This window comes from Telopea speciosissima, chromosome 5, assembly GCF_018873765.1.
Source record: "Telopea speciosissima isolate NSW1024214 ecotype Mountain lineage chromosome 5, Tspe_v1, whole genome shotgun sequence".
Taxonomy (NCBI): Eukaryota; Viridiplantae; Streptophyta; class Magnoliopsida; order Proteales; family Proteaceae; genus Telopea; species Telopea speciosissima.
The window spans coordinates 60,353,012-60,375,762 of NC_057920.1; the positions used below are offsets into that span (position 1 = coordinate 60,353,012).

A 22,751-nucleotide genomic window follows, 5' to 3' on the forward strand; every position below is an offset into this window, starting at 1 on the left:
CTTGTTGCCTTGCAGGCTTGCACACAACCTCTTGGTTTTTTGTTTCTGCTTCTTGCCTTGCAGTTGCAGGCTTCCACATAGGCAGAGAAGGTGTTTTATTTTTTTCTTCTTCTTGCCCTGCACACAGCCACACACAACAGCAGCACATATTCAACCCCATTAATCCATAATTTCAGTTTTTTTTTTTTTCCCTTCAACTTAATGTTAATCTGCTAAAAACCAGTACTTTGATAGTTTGATTTTGTGTTTTCCATCCTAGTTCAGCTTAATGTTAATCTGCTAAAAACCAGTTTAATTGTTATTTTTGTTGTGACTTTTGTAGTCTCTTTCACTCAACTAATGGATGGTTCTACACAAATTAGTAGTGGGGGTGAAAATATTGCAAGTACTGGAGCTACTCCAGGATATGATCCAAGCAAAGACCCAACAAGGAAGGCCAAATCAAATGACCCTGGGTGGAAGTATGGGTATTGGCCAGATCTAACAAACAAGAATGTTGTTAAATGCACCCTTTGTAGCAAAGAAATGAGTTGTGGGATTAAAAGATTGAAGCAACATTTGGTGGGTGGATATGGAGACGTTACTAAGTGTACCAAGACGAATGATGCTATTTCTCAAGTGATGAGGGAAGCTCTAAATAAAAAAAAAGAAGAAACAGATTACAGAAGTGTTGGATGATGATGATGGTGATGATGCTGTAGAAGTTGGAGGGCAAGTACACTCAGAAGATACACTAGAAGGACAATCCTAGACTCCTACAGCTGCTAGGGTGGCTCCTAGCTCTAGGACAATTGCTAAGAAAAGAAAGGTTACTCAGCCTCAAGTAAGGGGTCCCATGGATGCTCATGTTAGACGGACTCCTGAGCAAGTAGTCAATGAGAGGCATAATAGTAGTTCTACTCAGACTACTATAGAGAACCGTTATAGGACACCAGAACAAAAATCCAGAGTTGATCATCACATTGCTAAGTGGATGTATCAGCAAGGTATCCCATTCAATGCTATTAAGGCAAGGACCTTTGAGGTGATGTGTGAGTCTATTGCACAATATGGTTCTTGATATATTCCACCTTCATATCATCAAGTGAGAGTGCCATTGTTAAGAAATGCTGTGAATGAAACTGGAGAGATGAAGAAAAAATATGAAGAGTATTGGAAGTAGTATGGGTGCACTCTTATGTCTAATGGATGGACGGATAAACGGGGAAGGCACTTAATTAATTTTCTCGTTAACTGTCCAGAGGGGACTTATTTCATGGGATTTGTTGATGCATCTGGTGTAGTTCAAAGTGCACAAATGCTATTTGAATTGCTTGATAGCAAAATTATTGAGATGGTGAGGACTATGTCAGTCAAGTTGTGACTGACAATCATAGTTGTCACGGCGGTTAGGCGACCTAAGGCGGTGGAGAGGGTCAAAATTCAAGGCGACACCAACTAAGCGAACAAGGGCGTCCAAGGCGCCCGCCTAGGCGGCCAAGGCTCCCAAGTTGACCAAGGCGCCGCCTTGACAACTATGCTGACAATGCTTCAAATTATAAGTTGGCTGGTAAAATGCTTATGGAAAAGAGAAGAAAGCTATACTGGACTCCTTGTGCAGCCCATTGCCTAGACCTGATGTTGGAGGATATAGGTAGTTTGAAAGACTTTAAAAATATGATAGGTCAGGCAAAAAAAAATAACCACCTTCATCTACAGGCACACACGTCTTCTTAATGCAATGAGGAAAAGAACTGGACAAAAGGATCTTGTGAGAGCTGCAGTTACTAGATTTGCAACTGCTTGTTTGACATGTTAGAGCTTAGTTAAGCATAAGGATGCATTGAAGCATTTGTTTATTTCTGATGAGTAGAAGGGTTCTAGTTTGTCAAAGACAGAGGCTGGAAAGAAAGTGGAAGAAACGGTGTTTGTTGTACCATTTTGGAACACTGTGGAGGATTTTATTAGAGCATCGAAGCTACTTATTGTTGTTTTGAGGATTGTTGATGGTGATGAGAAGCCTGCTATGCCTGAGGTTTATGTTGCTATGGAAGAGGCAAAAAAGAAAATACGTGAACATTTAGCTCATAAAGAACGGCTGTGGAAGAAAATTATAAATATTATTGACAGGCGTTAGGAGTGTCAGATGGAGCGTCCATTGTATGGAGCCGCACTATTTCTTAATCCCGGAAAATTTTTCATGTTCAAGGAAAGTGAAGATGGCCAACTGATTGCCAATCTACACATCCCATTGATTGATGTCATGACCAGATTGGTGGTTGACCCTGCTATACAAGACAAGATAACTTTGCAAATTGATGATTATAGATATTCAAAGGGTTCTTTCGGGAGAGATATGGCGATTAGACAACGGACAATCATAAATCCAAGTAAGTAACTTAGTATTTTTAGTTTGTACCTACTTTGTATGCTACTATGTCTATGATGTATTACTATTAATTCAGTTTTTTTATTATATTTTTATAATTACTTGGTGGAGTACAAATGGAGGTCGTGCTTTTGAGCTTTCAAAGCTTGCACGATGCATACAGCATACTAGGCCCTTGTTGCTCTTCTTCTAGTTGCGAGCGAGCGCAACTGGAGCACATTTGAGTTTATAAGTATTAACTTGCCTGATTACATTTACATTTAATTTATTTTTTAGACTTTTTTTTTTCACTTTTGTTATGTCTTTTATTGAAAAATGACTTATTTGATCTCTCTTGTTTATGAATTCAGATTCATACCAAAAAGAAGAATAGACTGGAACATTCTCGTTTGAATGATCTAGTCTATGTTTAATACAATAGCCGCCGCCATGAAAGGTTTCAACAAAGACGTGAGTTGGAAGGCAAAAACAAAACATATGATCCACTAATTCTTGATGAGCTGGATTGGTCGAGTGAGTGGATGGTTACCCAGTCAGTGGAAGATTTAGTATGGACCAATGATGATCTCACGTGGGACGATGTTGGTAGAGCAATGGGGGCATCGATTGAAGCCCCCATCCGACCAAGGAGAACTCAAGCATCAACCTCTAGAGTCGATATGACATATTCACACCGTAGACGTGGTAAAGGGAGAGGTAGCTCAAGGATGGCTGATGTTCAGGATGACTCTGAACCAGATGAAGATGATGTGAATGACGACAAGAATGTCGTAGATGACTATGATGGTGTTGAAGAGCCACGACAAGAAAATCTGCCAAATGCAGATCTTTTAGATGAATATGATAATTAATTAGTTTTGGTCCTTTTGGATATTATGGATTGTTTAAACTTTGAAGTTTGAACTTTAAACTTTGATCTTTGAAGATTAGTTAAGGACTTAAGGTTATCTATATTTGGTTGATTACTTGACTTTAAATTTTGATCTTTGATTACTATATTTAGTTATCTATCTTAAATTATTTTTTTGCTTTTGAATACATAATTTCCTCTCCTCTTTCATCAAATTCATATATATTAATATATACCTATTACTTTGTTCAGGTTGCTTTGCTCCAAATCACACACTGAAGAAAGACTATTGCTATCAAGCTTCAGTAAACAAGTTAGCCAATCATTTGATTTTTACTATTGCTTTCAATTATTTGATAGGCTAATTTATATTTTCATACTTTCATATACATTAATGGATATTACACTTTCATGAATTAAACCATAGTATATTAGTAGTACGCTTTCATGTTGATTTTTGATGTTATAGGACATATATTATAGCATACTAAATGACATTAAAAATAGAGAAAATAAAAAATAAAACATGGTCGACATGCTCGCCATGGCGGGCAACATGTCGATATATCGACGTGACACCCCTCCACCGACTTGGATCGCCGTGACAACTATGGTTTGCATCAGTAAAGGCCTCTGCACGCATGTGATCATGGGGCGAAAAAAGGATACCCTTCCCTGGAGCCGACTTCAGGTACCGAAGAATCCGAAACACTGCCTCTATATGAGGGACGCAAGGGTCGTGCATGTACTGCCTCCCTAAACTCACAGCGTAGGTTATATCCGGCCTGGTGTGAGACAGATAAATAAGACGTCCGTCCAGCCGCTGGTATCTTTCCTTATCAACTGGCTCACCATCCATAGCCTTCAAATGGGAATTAGCCTCAAGAAGAGCATTTACAGGCTTGCAGTTGAGCATACTTCTCTATGAAAGAAGATCTAGAGTATATTTCGGTTGAGAGAGAAATATTCCCCTAGTAGACAAGGCCACTTCAATGCCAAGAAAATACTACAACTTCCCAGGTCTTTAACTTCAAATTCCCTACCTAGGTAGGCCTTCAGAGTACCTATCTTAGTAGGATCATTTCCAGTAACATCTATATCATCAACAAATAAGATGTGATCAGCATTACTCTGCTTGTATCTCACTGACACCATAGCTTTATGAAACTAACCAAACCAAACACGTGGAGATTGCTTCAGCCCATTGATGCAGATTTATCACCAAACTAGGCTTCTTTGCTTAGGAATAAGTCTAGGGTTGGGTTTTGTACATGTTGGGCCTTTGATCCCATGGGTTTTCAAAGTAATAGGCTACTTTTATGGGCCTAAACTATGGGTAATTAGGTTGCATACAGGATTAGTTGTTTTAGTTCCATACTAAGTTTCGAGTACCTATCTTAGTAGGATCATTTCAAACATCTATATCATCAACAAATAAGATGTGATCAGCATTACTCGCTTGTATCTCACGACACCATAGCTTTATGAAACTAACCAAACCAAACACGTGGAGATTGCTTCAGCCCATTGATGCAGATTTATCACCAAACTAGGCTTCTTTGCTTAGGAATAAGTCTAGGGTTGGGTTTTGTACATGTTGGGCCTTTGATCCCATGGGTTTTCAAAGTAATAGGCTACTTTTATAGGCCTAAACTATGGGTAATTAGGTTGCATACAGGATTAGTTGTTTTAGTTCCATACTAAGTTTTATTTTGGTGTTTTTGTTCATAAAGTAAACCGGTTCAACCAATGGTCCAATTTAAGTGATTTTAGTAATTATCTTTTAAGTATTTAAGTTGGGCTGAATTAGGACTCTGTTTCAAGTCTATTTCAGTTTCCTAGTCAATTTAAGTTACCTAATAGCTTAAGGATTGAGTTGGGCCTTTCCTTTTTAGTGTAGGAGTCTATTTTTGAGTCTTTTATATAAGGTTGTAACGAGCCAAACATTGTACAAGAATAATGATATTAATGAAAAGCTTTTGCTGCTCTTCTTCTCCATTGAAGATTTTGTCTTGTGTTTGATCAAGGCTGGTGAGATCGGTGTTTGATCTAATTGACACCTTGCGGTGGGAAGCCTGGGTGGTTCGTTGATGGGATTGGGGTTTGACCCAATCGACATCTTGCGGTGTGAAGCCCGGGTGGTTCTTTTGAAGATCTCCTTCAATTTCAAAATCAAAACTCAAGAATTATTCAAGATCCTCTAACCAACTGAGCTGCCCTTGCAACAACAGTAAGTTTGAATCATCCCATCAATACTCATTCTTCTCCTAATCCTCCAAACCACCCCCCCAAAAACCCAATTTTCCCACCCCTCCAAAAATTCTTAACAAACCATTCAGCTAACAACACCTTCATATAATTGGATCGAGTATTCTCCTTTCAAACCACAACATCCCTCCATCACTGAACAACATTCCCATAACCTAAATTCTGCCCAGACCAAACCAGCCAGCAAAATCCCAGCTTTTTTAGTTCAAACTTCAAATTCTCCACACCTGCCCCTATAGCATTCGATCCAAACCCTAACTCTAATTTCACCAAAAACCCTATTTTGACCTAGCCAATTCACCTGTTCATAACATATCCTGGTTTACTGGCTCCTAGTTGGTCTCCTACCAATCTAGGACTACATTACCCATAGACGCCTTCTTCAACTTGCACACCTTCCCTTGAGTCTTCTGACAAGAAAAACCAGGAGGGATATATATATACACTTCTTCCTGCAGCTCACCATGGAGAAAGGCATCCTTGACATAGTTTTGCTGCAGCTCCCATCCGAAAATCACCGCACATGAAATAATAATGCGGATGGTGTTCATCTTGGTAACAGGGCCAAATGTCTCCTGGTAATCGATGTCATGCATCTGAGTAAAGCCTTTGGCAACCAATCTGGCCTTGTATCGATCTATAGTCCAATCAAGAAGTTGTTTAACAGTAAACACCCACTTGCAGGAATCATATGACACTACATAAGAAATAGAATGTTGTGTGCTGGTCCTAGTTCCCTTACGAACAGCAATAGGTAAATCAAGGGACTCAATCATTACCACTATGAGGAGAGATTACCAGACAAAGATGTAGACGCTGGATCAGAGGGCAATTGGAGTGGCGCAGTGGTGGTGGTATTGGCTGGAGTAGTCTTTTTCAAGTTTTTCCTTGAAAAAGCTCGTAATAATCTAGGCTCCCCTTGATTAGGAGGCTCGGGTTCAATCTCAGGTTGCTCAGGCACACTATCTATCATCCCAATCTCAACCAAGGGCCTCCCAACCTCTGGATTTACCAGACCAACCTCAAAAGGAACAACCAATGCCACATCTCACATAAAGCAACAGGTTCCCCCCCCCCAAGAGGTGCCAATAACAAATAACAAACCTTTGTCTCATGAAACACAACATCCATCGTGACGAGCATACGACGAGAAGGAGGGTGATAGCAATTGTAGCCCTTCTGGGTAGCGGAATATCCAAGAAAAATACATCGAAGGCACTCATGGATCAAGCTTCCCATGAAGGTGGTAATTTCGGGCAAAACAGACACAGCCAAAGACCTTGGGAGAAACAATAAAGGAAGAGGAACCATGAAGAACTTCAATGGGAAAGTGGGAAGCCAATACGCGAGACGGCATCCAGTTTATTAAATAAGACGCAGTGACACTGGCCTCACTCCAATACTGGGCCGAGACATCCATTTCGAACATAAGAGAATGGGCAACTTCTAATAGGTGGCGATTCTTTAGCTCAGCAATGCCATTCTGCACCCGGGTATCAACACAGCTGGTCTGATGGACAATGCCCATGTCTGCAAGATATGATTGCAAGGAACCCTCCTTATTCTCTGTGCCATTATCATTACGAAGGATCTAAATCCAGGCATCAAACTGAATCTTCACCAATTGATGGAATCATCTACAACAGTCAAAAATCTCACTCTTTTGACGCAACAGGTAAATCCAACTGAGGCAAGTATCAATGTATGACAATCAATAAACGAGACAAACCATCGATAGCTAGATATAGAGACATAACGGGTGGGGCCCCATACGTCAAAATGAATTAAGGAAAAAGGAACTAAACTTTTATAACCCAAACTAGGATAAGAGGTTGTAGTTTACTTTGCAATAAAAAAGCAAACATCACAAAAAAAAACTGATTCGAGTTACATTTAGAAACTAAAGGAAAACAATAGATAAAGTGCCCAACAGAGGATGTTCGTAGTTTCTCTCTGAACCTAGAACTAGATGATGAATCAAAGTTCTTGCTTTCTTGAGTCAATATCACTAGATAAGCAAGCACGAAAATAAAAGCTTCTATAAATACGGATACGCCCAATACATCGAAACTCATTGCCCATGGATAAAGACTGTTTCAAATCACTAGTGCCATAAACGTAGTTCGGTCAAAGCAACAATAGAAGAGTCTGTGTGATGAGCCTAAGTAGGTGAGGAAGCACTGTCAAGGAAATAGAGACCACCACGCACCTTACCTGATATAGATCACAAGTCCATATGTACCCGTCAGAACAAGCCCCAAAATCAGCCTAGCAAGGTTGTGGGATTCGACCGTTGTGAGAGGCCGCCTAGTCTAATGATGTGGCAAGTTTTTGTTGGTTCGATGGAGCAACACCTAAGGCAGCCCCAGCCCAGAGAGAAGCATGAAGAAGATAAGAGTGTTAGAGTTTATGTATTAGGGGTACTTTAGTCTTTGTCTTTATTATAAGTATCTAGAATTGTAATTTTATACTTTTATTTCTTTTTACCTTTTATCTCCCTAGGGAGGCCTTTGTAATTCCTAAAGTGGTTAGTAATGAAGTAAATTACACACGATTCTCTCACCTCTCTTCTCTCCTATTCTTCCTTTCTTCCTCCTTGTTCAGCTATAAACCCATGTTTCCCAACTATAATCAAACCTCCTACATATTCTAACTTGGTATCAGAGCAAGGTCTGAGAGTCGACCTCAGCCTTGCAGGCCTCTACATCCGCCCCCTCTACTGCTCCCACTTAAGTCATTGACTCTGGTGCCACAAATCATATGACTGAAATGTCTCAGTGTTATGACTCTTATTCTATTTGCCCTGGTAGAGATAAGGTTAGAGTTGCCGATGGTTCCCTTTCCTCTATCTCTAGTAAGGGTAATGTTCATGTCACTTCTTCTATTTCTCTTGGTATTGTCCTTCATGTTCCTAATTTTGCCACTAACCTGCTATCTATAAGCCATCTAACTAAATCCATGAACTGTTGTGTCACTTTCTTTCCTTCTAATTGTCTCTTTCAGGATTTGGTGATGAAGAGGGTTATTGGCACTGGATGTGAGGAGAAAGGACTCTACCTGCTTGAGCCCCAGACACCTGTTTTGACTGCTGCTCAATCCTATGTTTGTGGCCAAACTGACAGGAGTACTATGGATTTTGTGATGCTTTGGCATCAACGTTTAGCCCACCCATCGTTTGCTATTAGGAGGAAATAGTTGCCTCATTTGTTTACCTTTTTTTCTTCTTCTCGTGTTTTTCAGTGTGAACCATGTATTTTTGCTAAACATTGTTGCTCATCTTATCCCTATCATGGTAATAGATCCATTGTTCCTTTTAATATTGTGCATTCTGATGTTTGGGGACTAGCTCCCACTACTTCTTTGTTCGGATATCGTTATTTTGCTTCACAAGTTGATGACTATTCCCGGACCACTTGGACCTTTTTGATGAAACAAAAGAGTGATGTTTATGATGCTTTCAAGAATTTCTATCAATTAATTTTTACTCAATTTGGCACCCGCATCCAAATAGTCTGATCCAATAAAGGGGGGGGTGGTACATGTATGGGGGGCTCCAACAGTTTTTCATTGATAATGGTATTATCCACCAAATTGCATGTGTTGATACTCCTCAACAAAATGGAGTGGCTGAGAGAAAAAACCGTCATCTGTTAGAGGTCACTAGGAGACTTCTTTTTGGCATACATGTTCCCAAAACTTTTGGGGCTGGTGCTCTTCTTGTTGCTGCCTTTCTTATCAATCGGATGCCAACTCTGCTTCTTGGCTCGAAATCCCCTCTGGGCACTCTTCTTCCTCGGACATCTACCTTCCCTCTTCCTCCCAAGGTATTTGTGTGTGTCTACTACATCCATGTCAATAAATCTGCTAAGATTAAGCTTGACCCCAAGGCACTCAAATGCCTTTTCCTCAGTTATTCCTCCTCTACCAAGAGGTATAAGTGCTACCATCCCTCTTCTCGGAGGCGCTTTCTCTCCAAGATGTAAGCTTCTTTGAGTCTATACCCTTCTTCACTCCTTCTCATCAGCATCCTATTCAGGGGGAGAATAGTTGGAATGAAGAGGATGTTGATATCCCTTTCCTCCCACCTTTGCCTACTTCCCATTTCTGTGTGATATTGGAAAACCTAAAGAAGGGGCTGTTATTGATATTTGTGATCAAGGGGCTGTTGTTGAAAGTGGTTTTGGTAATGGGAAGGATTACCACATTAAGTACAAAAGAGATGAATGCTTGAAGAGTAAAGGGAAGAAGACCTGCCAAGAGCCCTCTTTGGACCCACATCCTGAGCTCCATCCTCCTCAGTCAGGTAATCTTCCTTCTAATTTAGATCTCCCAATTGCTACAAAAAAAGAGAAAATGAGCTTGCACTAATCCTATTGCCCATTTTGTTTCCTATGATGCTATCTCCCCTACAGGTCTTGCTTTTACCACTGCTCTCTCCTCTACCACTATTCCCAAGAATCTTACTGAGGCTCTATCTGACCCAAAATGGAAGAAGGCCATGTCTAGGGAAATGATGGCTCTTAAGAAGAATGGTACACGGACTCTTGTTGATCTCCCCAGGGGGAGAGTTCCAGTTGGATGCAGGTGGGTCTATACAATCAAGTACCAATCAGATGGTACAGTGAACAGATATAAGGCTCGGTTGGTAACCAAAGGGTACAATCAAGTTTACGGCATTGATTATCAAGAGACTTTTGCTCCTGTAGCCAAACAAAACTCAATCAGAATCCTCCTATCAGTGGCATCCAACAAAGAATGGCCATTGTATCAACTAGATGTGGAGAATGTTTTTCTTCATGGTGATCTAGCAGAGGAGGTGTATATGCAACCTCCACCTGGTTTCAAGTCTCCTTCAGCAGAAGGGAAAGTGTGCCTCCTCAAGAAGGCACTTTATGGTCTCAAACAGTTACCCAAAGCTTGGTTTGAGCGATTTCGACAGGCCATTCTAAGGAATGGATATTCCCAGAGTCAGGCTCACCAAACCTTGTTTATCCAGAGAGGAAATGGCTTAGTCACTGCTCTTATTGTTTATGTCGATGATTTTGTTGTAACTAGGAATGACAAAGATGAGATAAAGAGATTAAAATCTTACCAATCCGAACAGTTTGAAATTAAGGATCTTGGACCTTTGAAGTATTTCTTAGGGATTGAAGTATCAAGCTCAAAGAATGGAATCAATATTTGCCAGCGGAAGTTTGTTCTGGACCTATTGAAAGAAACAGGAATGTTGGGATGTAAACCAACCAACTCCCCAATTGATCAGAATCACAAACTTAGTGAAGACTGCTCCTCCTCTTGTAGATGCAGGGAAATACCAGAGGTTGATTGGAAATACCAGAGGCCAGACATCAGTTATGCAGTTGGAGTGGTGAGTCAGTTCATGTATGCTCCCTAAAGTGGACACCTGGATGTTGTCTATCGCATCATCAAGTACTTGAAATCCTCTCCAGGAAAAGGTCTTCTATACGCTAGACATAGTCACTTGAGGATATAGGGCTACACTGATGTAGATTGGGCTTGTTCTATTTCTGACAGATGATCTACATCCAGTTACTGTACCCTTGTGGGTGGTAATCTTGTTATATGGAGAAGTAAAAAGCAACCAGTTGTTGCTAGATCCAGTGTGGAGGCTGAATTTAGAGCCATGGCTCATGGGGTGTGTGAACTCATATGGTTGAAGCGATTAGTTCGACTATGAGGGACCTATGCGGCTCTACTGTGATAACAAGGCTGCTATAAGTATTGCTCATAACCCCGTGCAACATGACCGAACAAGGCACATTGAAGTTGATAGGCACTTCATCAAAGAGAAGCTAGATTCAGGTTGCATTTGTCCTCCATTTGTGAAGACTGGTGAAAAATTGCAGATGTTTTCACCAAGGGTCTAATTCCAAACCAGTTCAGTACTCTTCTATGCAAGCTGTGAATGTATGACCTTTATTCTCCAGCTTGAGGGGGATTGTTAGAGTTTATGTATTAAGGATACTTTAGTCTCTGTTTTTGTAATAAGTATCTAGAGTTGTAATTTTATCCTGTTATTTCTTTTTACCTTTGACCTCCCTAGGGAAGCCTTAACAATTCCTAAAGTGGTTAGTAAGGAAATAAATATGTGCTAGGAGTTATTCCTCCTAACACACATGATTCTCTCACCTCTCTTCTTTTTCTTCCTCTCCTCTCTCCTCTTCTTCCTTTCTTCCTCCTTGTTAGCTGTAAACCCTTGTTTCCCAACTATAATCAAACCTCCTACATATTCTAACTAAGAGACCAAGACAGAAATTTTTTAAGAAAAAAAAAGTTACTATTCACATGAACAGTACCCGAGTTACTGTTCAAGTGAACAGTGATTTAGGGGCTGACATGGACAGCTGGTGTGAAGATTAGCTGCTGGATGTAAGTGGAATATTCTATTAGAAACTGCTATTAACTTAATAATTAAGAAACTATTACAAAAATAGAAACTAAGTCTAGGTATCTAGTAGTTTCTAGTTTTGTTTCTTTCTTTATAATAGTTTCTAAGTTTGTTCCTTGCATGTTGGCTGAACTATAAAGCCTAGTTTCTATTTTCATTAGGTTTCTATTTTTAGAAATTAGTACTTCTTAAGTTTCTAATTTTGGAAGCTGGCCTATTCCATTAAATAGGCAGGCCCCTCTTGTAATAGAAACAGATTTTGGAGAATAGAATTTTCAGGCCATGTTGCCATCGTTTATGGGAGAATATTCTTGTTTCAACAGCTGGGATAGCTGTGGGTGAGAGACCCAGACTGAGAAAGTCATCCTCTACCCCCTTCTTCCTCTATCTTCTCTATATCCTCTTCTTCTTCTTCTTATCCTTTTCTATGTTCTTCTTTCGTATGTAAACAGGAAAAAAAACCAATAAAGTTTCCCTGGTTCAAGGTTGACTTTTGCATTATTACCACTGCCAATTGTTACCCCCGTCACCATGTCCTAAAAAATACAGTGAGAAGGGAAAAAAGTGTCTTTGTAGTTTAGTGCTTGAGTAATACGACTAATAGAAAGGAGGTTACTAGGAAAAGATGGAACATGCAAAACTGAAGATAAAGACAAGCAGAGGCCTGAACGACTCCCTTCCCAGAAATAGAAGAAAACCAGCGGCTATAAGAAATTTTTCCTTACCTGACGAAGGAGAATACTGAGAAAAAGAGATTGGGGACCCAGTCATATTCCGTAGCTCCCGAATCAGTATAAGGCAGAGTGGGACTCGGAGTGAACTGGCACAGAGGCAGCAAAGGCAGCAGACGGTGTAGAAAGCCGTGTCATCATGTGGCACAAAATAGAGAGCTGCTCCAGGGAAAAAGGAGACTCAGTAGAACCCATAGAACTCTCAGTAGTACTCTCAGTATGATGTGCAATGGGTGGATTACTACCAGTACCACGGCCACGTCCACCACTCTCAGGACACCTATGAAGTATCCAACAATAATCTTTGGTATGATGTTCCTCACCACAATATTCGTATTTTAAATGCTCCTTCACAGGCTAATTGTGATCTCCGGAACTAGTAGAAGAACCCCCCACCACGGAGTTGAGAACCAGAGTATAAAACCTCTCTTGAGTAGTCGGTGGTAACATGGCAGCACGGCGGCTCTCCTCAGACTGAACCAAAGAATACGCCTGATCTAGAGTAGGAAAGGGGATCATGACTTAGGACATGGGCCCTAATCTGATTAACTCAATGTTCAGGCCACCAAGAAACTCAAATACACTAAGCTTGTCTTCCCGTTTCTGAAGGGCAGATAAATCACCAGAACAAAGAGGGTGATGTGTTCATAAAAATCAAATTCCTGCCACATACCTCATAATTCTGAATAATATTGGGAGAATTGCATCTCCCGCTGCTTGGTGCTACTGATTTTCTGTCGCAGTTCATACACCTGGGTGGCATTCCCCACCTGAGAATAGATTTCTTTGGCAGCTTTCCAGATCTGGGCAGCAAGTAAAAGATAATCCTTAGGAATATTGGGATGCATGGAATTGAGCAAAAAAGCCATCACAAGGGAATTGTCAGAACACCATTTCCATTGAGACGCATCAGCAATCGTAGGCTTCACCAACTCACCCATGGGATATTTGGAAAAGCCACAGGAGTCAATTGAAGGGAAACAAGACTTTGACCACATCAAATAGTTGCTCCCATCAGTTTCACAGAGCAAGCAGGAATCGTAGGGAAATCATTATGATTGTTTACACCATCCGAAGCAGTGGATACAGTCGAACGGTCTGACATAGCTGCTGATCTCAAAAATCACATGAACAATGCCGGAAAAATATCAGCAAAGCATGCTACAATAGAAAGTGGAGCATGAACCACCAAAAAATCAGATCTGGAATGAGAACATTAGATCCATTTAGAACAGAGGGAAAAAAACAAGAAAGGGACCCTTGGTGGGAACAAAGAAATCACCACCAAGGGTTAAACAAACTCACAGTTCCAAGGAAGGAACCACGTGTGAGAGAGAGAAGATGGAGGCGGAACTGCGGAAGGTGGTGGCGGCGCTAGGTGGAGTCGGGAGGCGGTGGCAACGCGAGGACCAAGGTGGAGGGGAGAGGTGGTGGTGGCTGCTGGCGGTGCTGGGTGGAGAAGAGAAAGAGAGATGGAGGCAGTGGGGCTAGAGTATGGCGGAAAGAGAGAGAAGGAGAAAGGGCTAGGTCATTGGGGGGATCCCAAGATGGATCTCAGCTCTGATACCATGTTGGGATTTGGGAAATTGTGACTTGTGTCAAGACTGACACTAGCCCCTTTATTTATTTATAATAGAATGAAGAGAAAGTAGTAGGGTTACATTAGGGTTACAATATAATGACCATAATGACTAAACTACCCCTGCACCCTATTTTACAATAAAGACCTATCAAGCTCCAGCCATCAAAGGCCCATCAGGCTCAGTGGTTTAAGTCTTTTTATAAGTATTTTATGTGTTATGTTAGGCCCATTAAGAACCTCTTAAGTTGAGTCTTGCATAGGAAGTTTTCCCTTCTTAAGTATGTTACTGTAAGGCCATATAATAGTTTTAATTTTTAAAGTTTCTATTCTTGGAGTAGTTGCATCATTATTTAATGAAGAGAAGGGGCTGGAGAAGGCCACAATTTAGCTATTGAAAGTAATGTTGCTGCTGGCTGCTGCAATGTTCTGTGTGAAGCAGATGCTGTGAGAGACAGTAGGTGATCTGGTGAGATACTAGTTGAGGCCTTCGTGAGAAATTCAGGTCATTATCACTCTTTTTCTTCTTCTATAATCTCTTTTCTGGTTCTGAAACTGAAGAATGCATAGGATCTTTGTTCCAAGTTTATTATTATTGGGTCACATCTGTATTGACTGAAACAAGCCTACGGTTTCTAGTTCTGAGTTTTCTGATCTGTGGTAGTGAAGGTACTGTTATTAATTCAGCCAGCCATCAGAACATGATGAATTTTTTAGGTATTTTTCCATCATACATGACCTTCCGTCGACTACAATATGGGAGTGATCTGAGTTATGGATTGGATGTTCCTGCTAGTTACTACTTTTGATCAAAAGTTGCAATTTCTGTGTATTGCTGATTTGGAGCGTATAGCCATCGGAATGAACTAATTTTTATATATGATTTTCAGTTCATTGAGTGTCAAATCTGTCCATGTTCTTCTGTCAATCCGTCATGTGGTTTTGGAGGTATACAGTTGTTTCTATTCTTTCTATTTTCATTCCTTGATAAATAACTAAGAATCCATCCGTTGGATTTTCATCCTACTTTGAGGGATTGAAGAACTGATAGTTACTTACAACTGGTTTGAATCTTGGGGTAATCTGACCCTTATGTTGGGGGTTACATGTGGTGATTAACCTGCTGGTTATGAGTCATCCAATTCTTTTGTGGATAGGATTCTTGCTTGATCAAATGGCCTTCATCAAAGGCTTCATATCCCTACGTTGTATACTTTTATCTCAACAACAAAACTGTTGCTGATTAATAATGGTGATGACGATAATAATAATAATAATAGCTACAATCTTATTTAAAAAAAAATAGTAACACTAAACAGCCTTGGAATTAATGCTTAGATGATCTGATCGATCATCCCAGCCTCTTATTTATAATAAAAACAAATTACAGCAAATATAGGAATCCCCCCCAATCCTATTCCTACTAGGAATTCCCACTATAACTAGGAATCCCAAATAGAAATCGTATAGGGGAGAAAAACAGGGAAAAAACAATTAAAAACTAATCAAACTAAAATAAGAAAGGAAAGCCAACTAGGACTAGGTTACCCCTAGTGGGTAACGTAGCCTTATCTCAACAGTAACAAACAACAACAATATATAATTATGCTAATAGAATTCATAAACAAGCACCTTAAATAAAGAAAGTGTTCAATATGGTATATTGAAAAAGCAAAACAAAATAACAAGAATCTGCCAAAACGCTTGAATGATAATAAAACAGAAAACGATAGCACTTCAACCGACCAAAAGTTTATCTGCCTAGGGCTTAGTAGAAAATAATAAGGTTCTGAACTAACATGGTCAGAAAGATGCATTGGACAGAAATAATTGACACAAGGAGGTGGTTTCATCTTTTTTTGACAGGAGCTCAATGGTGGAAGCATTCTTCTATCATACAAACGAGCAAAAGAATCACTGCAGACATTCCAAAATGATAGATTAGCTGATGATATCACAAGTAGAAGTCAAGTCTATGTTAAAAGCAACAATGATAAAAAGGCACCTTCCACCAACGAGGAGAAGATGAGGTCTAGTGGAACTGATATCACATGATTTTAAAAACAGACAATGTTTTGGAGGATCAGCCAGTGACTTCTTCGCTCCCCACCGCAAGTCAAGCTGCCACAAAAGAATACATACTTAGACAAAATATGAATTATTCCAACAATAAAACAGAACAAATTTGTACACACAGATAACACTTCAACAAAAAACTATATATTTAAGGAATAAAATTCTTTTAGGGAAGTGTAAACCCATGAATGTATGTATATTCTGCTTAATCCTGAGTGAGTTGCTCACCCCTGCTTTTCCTTTTACTACACATATCAAGAAAAAGTTGCTTAGCACTCCATTTTTTTATTTTATTTTTTTTTTTTTGGAATGGGGTGGGGTATGGGACAAGTAACAACTTATTGATGGTAGAAGCATAATTTTATGTTTCGGTTCAAACTTGGACTGAGCCAACTCAGTTTCAACCTTGTCCGAGACGAAACCAAGGGTCAAAACTGATCTGTACCAGGTTCCGACTCTGTTTCGACAGGTTTCGCAAGTTTCGACACTCGGTTTCAACCTAGAGCTGGAAGTTTCGCAAGTTTTGACACTGCCAAAGGGGATTTTGCCAAAAACATCACATGACTTCTTTCTACTTTTTGGCATTCTTCTACTCCTTCAACCTTCTACAGCTTGAATTTGCATGATTGGAGCTTGAAGGTAATGGATTTTTTCCCCCAATCTAATTTGTGGAAGAATTAGTACATAGACATAGCGCTGGGTAGAAAATATGTCATGGAATACATATGTGCTGCATTAGGAGGAGCATCACCGACATTTTCAGTAGTATGCAACTCATGGATTAGAGCCGCCAAGACACTCCATGTATTGAGTGGTGAGTGTTCTATACTAGTATTTCCCTAACCTAATGTATATTTTGATTGTTTTAATTGCACATTTACATTTCCAGTGGCAAAATTATATGTAGTCGATGTTTATAATAGGGCTAGTGTACAGCAGCATTCAGCGTACACTAGCAAACTTGGGTCCAAACCACAAGTACCATTTTAGGTGGTTTTTTTGTGAAACTAATTCATGGAAGAGATGTAAATGGTAAAAATAGGCAGCACAAAAAAAAGGGTCAAAAAACCATTTTCTGGACCTAGAAACCTAGGTTTCGATTGGCCAAGAAAACTCCCAGGTTTCAATCAGAACCCAATTTCGAGCAGGGCCAAAACCTCAATCCTTGGGTAGAAGGGAACAAAGATACATTCCAAGTAGAGGAACCAGATCTAATATAATGTAGCAGAAGCATTAAGGAATCAAACACCATTGATTATTGCAGCATAAATCAAAGTAAAGTCAAAGACAATGGAACGAAGCTTCAAAAACAAACTCCTGCACCCAATTCTCAATTTTAACTATTAAAAACACAGAGATCTGACTCTCAGAGCTATCGACTGCTGCTCCTGTAGCATTGTCTACTTCCAAGGTTAAATCTGTCAGTTTCTTCCATTTAACTGAAAGTAATTTCTCCCTACATCATAATAGTACAATATGGTGCTTAAGAAATGCCACAGAGATATTCCCCACAATGAAATAGTACTCCCAAATACAACATAGGACATAACTATCCTATACTGAGCAATTCATCAGCCAACTCATTAGCAGTCCATGGAGCCATGAAAAAAATGCATTAAGGCTGACTATCAAATTCCAAATAAAGAAACTAAGAAAAAAATTTCTATGGCTCTTCCAGCGGGGTTTTTTTTTTTTTTTTTTTTTTTTTTTGGGGGGGGGGTGGGGGGATAAGTAATGGCTCTTCAATGGAATTGGTCATCCACGGTATCGCATTTGCCACATAACCTTCTACTATTGCTTAATCATAACAACTACAACTCAGAAATTTCAACCCCATCTTCAAAGCTAATTGTGCAGCTCGAGTGGATCCTCATTGTGCAATAGGAACCAAAAGCATAACTACCAATGAGACACTGGAGAGTCTAACAAATCCTCCAAAACCCGAAGGGCCTGGATTTCAAAGAAATGATTCATCTTACAGATCCTCCACACATCATAGATATGTATGAATGATTTGTGTGGTGGAAGTTAAAGAAGCCTTAAGAAAGATGAAAGTAGGCAAGACACTAAGCCTGGATGAGATCCCAATAGAAGTGTGGAAGGCCCTAGGAGTATGTGGGGTATATTGGTTAACCAAGTATTTAACAAGATTAAGATCTCAAGGAAAATGCCAGATGATTGGAAGAGAAGCATTGTAGTTCTGGTCTACAAAAATAAGGATGATGTCTAGAGCTGCAATTACTACAGAAAGCATAAAACTGATGAGTCATACTATGAAACTTTGGGAGAAGGTTATTGAAGCCCGTCTAAGAAGAGAGACTCATATCTCGAAGAATCAATTTGGTTTTATGCCAGGTAGATCCACGACAGATGCTATCTACCTACTGGGGCGACTCATGGAAAGATGTAGAGCTAGCAAGAAGGATCTCCATATGGTCTTTATTGACCTGGAGAAAGCCTATGGCAGAGACCCTAGAGATTTAATCCGACATGTTCTTGCAAAGAGAGGGGTGTCGAGTAAGTATATATAGGTAATTAAAGATATGTATGAGGGACTGAGGGTGTGGTAACTAGTGTGAGATCTGTGGGAGGCCAAGGCAAGGAATTCCCAATTATGGTTGGGTTACATCAAAGATCAGCCCTAAGCCCTTATTTGTTTGCGCTTATCATGGATGAATTAACCAAGAACATCCAAGATGAGGTACCGTGGTGTATGCTCTTCACCGATAATATCGTTTTGATGGATGAGACAAAAGTAAGGATTAACGTTTAGTTAGAGTTGTGGAGATCGACCTTAGAAAAAAGGGGCTTTAAGATTAGTAGATCAAAGACAAAGTATATGATGTGTAACTTTAGTCACACTATGATGGATGATGACATGGTGAAAATTGTGGAGAGAGAGATACCGCTAAGTGACTATTTCAAATATTTGGGGTCTATCATACACAAAGCTGTCATAGATGATGATGTTTCACAAAGAATTATAGCAGGATGGTTGAAGTGGAGAGGTGCGACTGGGGTACTGTGTGACCGATGCATTCCTTTAAAGCTTAAAGGAAAGTTCTACACGACTGTTGTCCAACCTGCTATGATGTATGGGGTAGAATGTTGGCCAGTTAAGAAGTGCCACATAGTGAAGCTATGTGTTGCAGAGATGAGGATGTTAAGATGTATGTGCGGAAAAACTAGGAAGGATAAAGTGAGAAACGAACGTATTAGACCTGATGTGGGAGTTGCCCCAATCAGCGACAAGCTCCGAAATATCGTCTAAGGTGGGTTGGCCATGTGCAACGGAGGCCTGGGGATGCCCCAGTAAGGAGAAGTGATCTGATGTCAATTGAAGGAGCTAAAAGAGCTAGGGGCAGGCCGAAGATGACCGTAGTTGAGGTTGTGAAGAAGACATGCTTAGTCTAGGTCTTGTGCCAAGTATGACCTCAGATAGGGCCTTTTAGAGGGCAAGGATCCACGTTATCGACACCATGGAGCTGAGATTTTCCTGATTTCCTGGGCTATCCTCTTTCCTTTTTCTTTCATTTTTCATTTTCCATGACTTACTTTTCTTATCCCATTTCTTCATTTTTAATCGGCATTCCTCTTCATTCATCTTACTTTGATTTTGAACGGATCCATGTAGCCGACCGCATTTAGTTGGGATAAGGCTGAGTAGTTGTTGTTGTTGTTGTTGATCCATCAAAAAAAAGGGATGATAACCTTGTACAGAGCATCTATTTGTACTGTGTACATTATAGCATAGGGGGTTTTCTGTTATGTTTTTCTTATTGGTTAGGTTTAGTTGTAATTGTGTGTAGTCTGTCGCTACTTGTTTATTTAGCCTAAAATAAGGTTTTTCTGAAGTATCGGAGCCTACTACGGCTGTTTTCCCACCGAAATAATCAATCGAAACAAGCATGCAAACAAATGCACCATTTCAACGATATCTTGCTGAAATTTTGGTATTTCGGTGGTTTTGAACTGACCAAAATAGCGAAACAAAACGCAATTTCAAACCTTGCCCCAAATACCTTGGTAATTGGTATTCTTCTACTAACAACAAGGAGGCCTTGAGAACACAATCTTTGGAGTTAGGTAGTGATTCAGCACTTATTCACAGCCTTCTAACCCATGGGACAGCAAAGGAAGGTATTGATCTATCATGTTTCTCTTATTAAATTTTCCTTTGCATACTTAGCGTGAAATTCTGCACATATGAGTTGTTTATTTCTTTATTTATGGCTACACTGTAAATAAGTTCTGAATGTATGCTGAGATATATGAATTGGATACCCCTTCCCAACCTTCATCCCTTCCAATTAGGATAATTTTCTAAGTTTCCCAAACCTGTCGTACACCAATAGGCATGCTATATCTGACCACAATTTGAGCCCCATCAACTGCTGCTATTTCTTGCAGGAGGTGGATGAAGAGAATACATCACTAGCTTTGGATGGAGGCATTGAATATTCACATATTTTTGTGATGCTTCAAAAAGCCTATGTCCTGGTCCCCCACCCCTTCAACCAATTAAATGTCTGCCCATCATTTTTTCCCCTTTTCTGTGCATAAGTGTCTGTTTGTTTTCCTAATTAATCCAACCCCTGAAATCAAACAGAGGTGAGACTCAGGTTTAGCACCTCAAGTTGAAGCTCAGGTTGAATCAAGCTATGGACTATCTTAACTTGGACCTCTCATCAGCTGCCAACAAACCAAACCGAGCTGTACCACTAACCTATACTACTAAGGATGTTCCCAGATTTGGCATATCTTTCAAGCCAGTTATAGAAGCTTATAATTTATAATTGTGGCATAAAAAACTAGAGAATACTATGCAGTAAGGTGCATTTGTTATTAAACAAAGGAAGGATGAGTTGTTTGACGTATGAAACACCCTCAAACAAACTCTACATTCATTGATAAAGAACCAAGCAAATGTATCAAATTAACAAATATAAACCTAAAGCCACTGGGACAAAAACTGCAATACAAATATATCAAGGCTAGTTAAACTAAAAGTTAGAAGAAGAAAGACAATCTTTCAAGCACGTGAGAGAGAACATTATTCTTCTGGATGGAGGAAACAGTAGATAAATTCAATTGATCACGAAAAAAAATTTGCCCAATGGGCATGCGTAGTGTTGAAAGACCTTGGAAGAAAGCAATTGATAAAATGAGGATACTGGGTGATAATAAGAGATGAATGCAACTGTGTATCAAGGGCATAGATGGACAAAAGCTGAAGATCAGAACATAAACTCACAAGAACATTGCAGCATTCTTGGCGTGAAGACCCAACTGGAGGGCATGAAGCACTCTCCCGTAAGTCATGTTGCCTCAAAGTTCCATCCTCACTCGCACTCCATACTACATTAGGATTTCCAATTTCAACCTGCCACATAGTCCGCAGGCGCACAAGCACTGAGTTTCAAAATTATGGATGTATTTGCTCGTAAAATCAAACTTCCCATACAAACTGATAAGCTTCTCCTTACAAGGTTGCAAGCAAAACCCAATGGATAGACCCCAACTCTTTCTCATGAAAGTAACGCACCTTGATAAAGAAAATTTTGTTTCAGGATAGTACTTACAGCTAACTTTTTGACTCTCCTTGTATGACATCGAAACAGTGCCGATGGTGTGATAGCATTCTCCTCAGTTCTTCCACCACTTAAGTGTGATAAATTGAATATGCGAACCTGAAAAAGAATCAGTAAACATATTCACCAACAATCTTCAGCTACAGAGACAGGGAAAATTATGTATGAAACAGAAGTTTAATTCTCATGAGGAGCCTTACTTCAGCATCTCCTGCTCCTGACACAACAAGCTCATCAGAGGTTTCAGGAACAAATTTTGTACAAAATATGTTGGCAGAGTGCCCGGTGTCAATACTATGTAAAAGCTTCTGGGTTGAATAACTCCAAATGTTAACCTGCAGCAAATGAAGGAACCAGAAATGTCAATATAGAATGGAGCATAAGGGTTATGAGCAAGTGTCATTCTCCCATCACACTTTGGCAAGGTATGACAGGCTAGTGAAAGAAAAGCTATAGTACCTGATGCCAACAGAAGAGAATTTCACCAGCACAAATCAAGCATTCGAGATATAAGAAGTTAGTGGGCAATAATTTAATTATGACATCATATTCTTGGCAGAATGAATGAACTAAAAAAATAGGAGAACTGGATGAAAAGAATAAAAATAGAGAGATGGATTTTAATAAAAACAAAGTAAGATGGGGTCAACAGTAAGGATGCTATCTTTAGCAGCCGTCCATATGAAAATTTAAATTTCTGTTGAGACTTCCTTCACCAAAATCATATTAGGAATACCTTGTGTAAACTACTTCCTCCAAAGCATCATTATAGGACCTGAACAAGAATATAGCTACGGTACTCAATGTCTAGACTCTTCTATCCTGTTGACCTGGCTGAACCCTTTTATGTTGAAGAGCTTGTTGCAGCAAAGTCATTCA

General features: G+C 39.8%; 1 protein-coding gene across 2 annotated transcripts in view; it reads right to left on the reverse strand.

Annotated features, from left to right (window-relative positions):
* Positions 1–22,751, reverse strand: part of LOC122661691 (protein ALTERED SEED GERMINATION 2) — a 159,551-nt gene that overhangs the window by 103,981 nt on the left and 32,819 nt on the right. For both annotated transcript variants that reach the window (XM_043857176.1, XM_043857177.1), the window contains exons 4-8: positions 22,073–22,207; positions 21,864–21,971; positions 21,536–21,664; positions 16,211–16,326; positions 16,005–16,122 (exon numbers count right to left, since the gene is read on the reverse strand). In XM_043857176.1, coding sequence (XP_043713111.1) covers positions 16,005–16,122; positions 16,211–16,326; positions 21,536–21,664; positions 21,864–21,971; positions 22,073–22,207 — 606 coding nt within the window. The remainder of the gene's footprint in view (positions 1–16,004; positions 16,123–16,210; positions 16,327–21,535; positions 21,665–21,863; positions 21,972–22,072; positions 22,208–22,751) is intronic.